The 2318-nt window shown below is 55.0% G+C and overlaps 1 protein-coding gene across 1 annotated transcript; it reads left to right on the top strand.

Annotated features, from left to right (window-relative positions):
* The first annotated feature begins 6 nt into the window (after positions 1-6).
* Positions 7-1548, top strand: LOC103776846 (TBC1 domain family member 16-like). The gene is made up of 3 exons (XM_008944373.1): positions 7-179; positions 631-777; positions 1229-1548. Exons 1-3 carry the CDS (start codon positions 27-29, stop codon positions 1472-1474), a joined length of 546 nt encoding a protein of 181 aa, XP_008942621.1. The 5' UTR covers positions 7-26; the 3' UTR covers positions 1475-1548.
* Positions 1549-2318: the final 770 nt, after the last annotated feature.

Here is a 2318-nt window from a genome sequence, read left to right on the forward strand (position 1 = left end):
TGTACCTGCGGGAGCTGCTGCGGCTCATGCACCCGCGCTTCCACCAGCACCTGGCTGCCCTGGGGGAGGACGCCCTGCAGATGCTCTTCTGCCACCGCTGGATCCTCCTCTGCTTCAAACGGGAGTTCCCGGAGCCCGAGGCTCTGCGCATGTGGGAGGCCTGCTGGGCTCACTACCAGGTTAGAGCCCAGCCCCCAACGCCTCAGCGGGCGCTCCGGGGTTCCCAAAAAGGCTCCTAGTAGCAAAGTATCCAAGATAAGCAGGTGTTCGAGAGGGTCTGTAACTCTTGGAGGGGTCTATGTGTGTCGCAGGAGGATGGAGGTCTGCCTCTGCTACCTGAGGCTTCAAAAGGAGGATTTTCCAGCAAGTGCTGAACATCCACTTCAGAAGTTCAGACTTCCCTAAAATCACTAGTCTGCTTTGAGAGCTGTGGTGCAAAACCTGCTCAGCACTCTAAAGGCAACAGGTTTTTATTCAGAACTCACCAGTAATTCCCTTTCTGAATACCACTAGGCAAAATAAACTGGGAGGAGCACAAAATCTCACTAAGGGTATGCTTGTGGAGGGTGGGGAGGTGAAGTCAGACCTCTGCCTCCACCTGCTGTACTCCAGCCTGTTTTCTCATTGCAGACCGACTACTTCCACCTGTTCATCTGCGTGGCCATCGTGGTGATTTATGGGGATGATGTCATTGAGCAACAGCTGGCCACAGACCAGATGCTGCTGCATTTTGCCAACCTGGCTATGCACATGAATGGAGAACTTGTGCTCAGGAAGGTAAATATCTGTGTGCTGATGTGCATGGAGTGTGTGCTCCAAGAGATGAGTCTGAGCGTTGAGAAGATCAGGGACTGATGCTCCATCCTCCACATCTCCTGCATCCTCCACATCTGCCGTATCCCCCTGCTCTCTGGAGCCTGGGAGGAGAGGGTGCTGCCCTTTGCCTGGAGACAAGTTTTGCAGAACTAAGAGTCAGTTGTAGAGTGTGTAGGAGGTGCTGGAGGGGTTGGGCTAACCCTCACTCGTGCTCAGGGACACGGCAGGCAGAGCTGTTGGTGCTTGTGCCACGGTCCCAAATCCACCTGGGCTGGGAGGGACTGGAGGCTGTTCAGGAGGGACGCTCCTCTGAGGAACCTTTGGCAGAAAGAGGGGGCAGGAGGCCCTGGGCTGCCCCCACTCCCGTGGGCATCCCCCAGTGAGCAGTGGCCGCTCTGTCTCTCCCCTCTAGGCGAGGAGTCTGCTCTATCAGTTCCACCTCCTGCCCCGCATCCCCTGCAGCCTGCACGACCTGTGCAAGCTGTGCGGGACGGGGATGTGGGACAGCGGCTTCATCCCCGCCGTGGAGTGCTCGGGCCAGCACCCCCCCTCCCAGAGCTGTCCCTGCGGGGGGCTGCCCGGGGGGGCCTCTCCCACCCCAGGAAGCGAAGGCAAGAGAGGCTCCAGAACACGGGACGGCTTCGCCTTCCGAAAATAGCCGCGGAGGAACAGGGCCCGGCCGCGGAAGAGGGAAGGGCAGGAAGGATGTGCACAGGGAGAACCCAGGGACGGCTCCAGCTGCCCGAGGAGACCCAAAGGTGGAGAACGGAGGAGGAGGGACCTCACTCTACAGGGGAAGCAGATTCCAGCGTGCTGGTGGCAGAACCTGAACACAACACGTCAAACCAGGAACGGCGTTTGCACGTGTGTGGGTTTGCTTTTGATAGAAACGTGCTTTTTCTAGGTCTTAACAAGGACTTTTTATTCTGCCTCTGGGATTGGACTGGTTAGCAACCAGAATTTTGTTACTTGCTGATGAGAAATGAGAACACTGAAGAGAGCCAAGTACAGCCAGCAGCGTTTGTGGGTCGGGTAGAAGGAGCAGAGCTGTGGCAAGACCTCTGTCTGCGACGTCCTTCATCCGCAGCACACCACACACACGCTCTGCTTCAACCCAAACGTGCAGCTTAGTGGCTTCTCTCTAAAGCCATAAAGACCATTTTAATTATAATCTGCCAAAAATAAAACTGCAGACTACTGGCTTTGCAGGGAAGGTGTCTGCTTCGTCGGCGAGGAAGAATTGGTCACCTAAAAGGTCTTGTCTCGCCTTTTATTTCTGTGGCACACTGGCTGGTGTGGTTTTTTCCCCATTTGTACAGCAAGTGCAGAGCCACAGGTCTTAAAGCTCCACTCTTCTTAGTCAGGGCATTTCACAGACACCTTCAAAGTTTACTTCCTCACAACATTACAGCAAAGCTGTTTCTTTATGCTGACAACTACAGACTTTAGGCACTCTTTTATGGAGTTCTGTTGTTTCCAATGTGTTTCCCAGCGTGTTTTCT

Source organism: Merops nubicus, unplaced genomic scaffold (assembly GCF_000691845.1).
Source record: "Merops nubicus isolate BGI_N331 unplaced genomic scaffold, ASM69184v1 scaffold16757, whole genome shotgun sequence".
Classification (NCBI taxonomy): domain Eukaryota; kingdom Metazoa; phylum Chordata; class Aves; order Coraciiformes; family Meropidae; genus Merops; species Merops nubicus.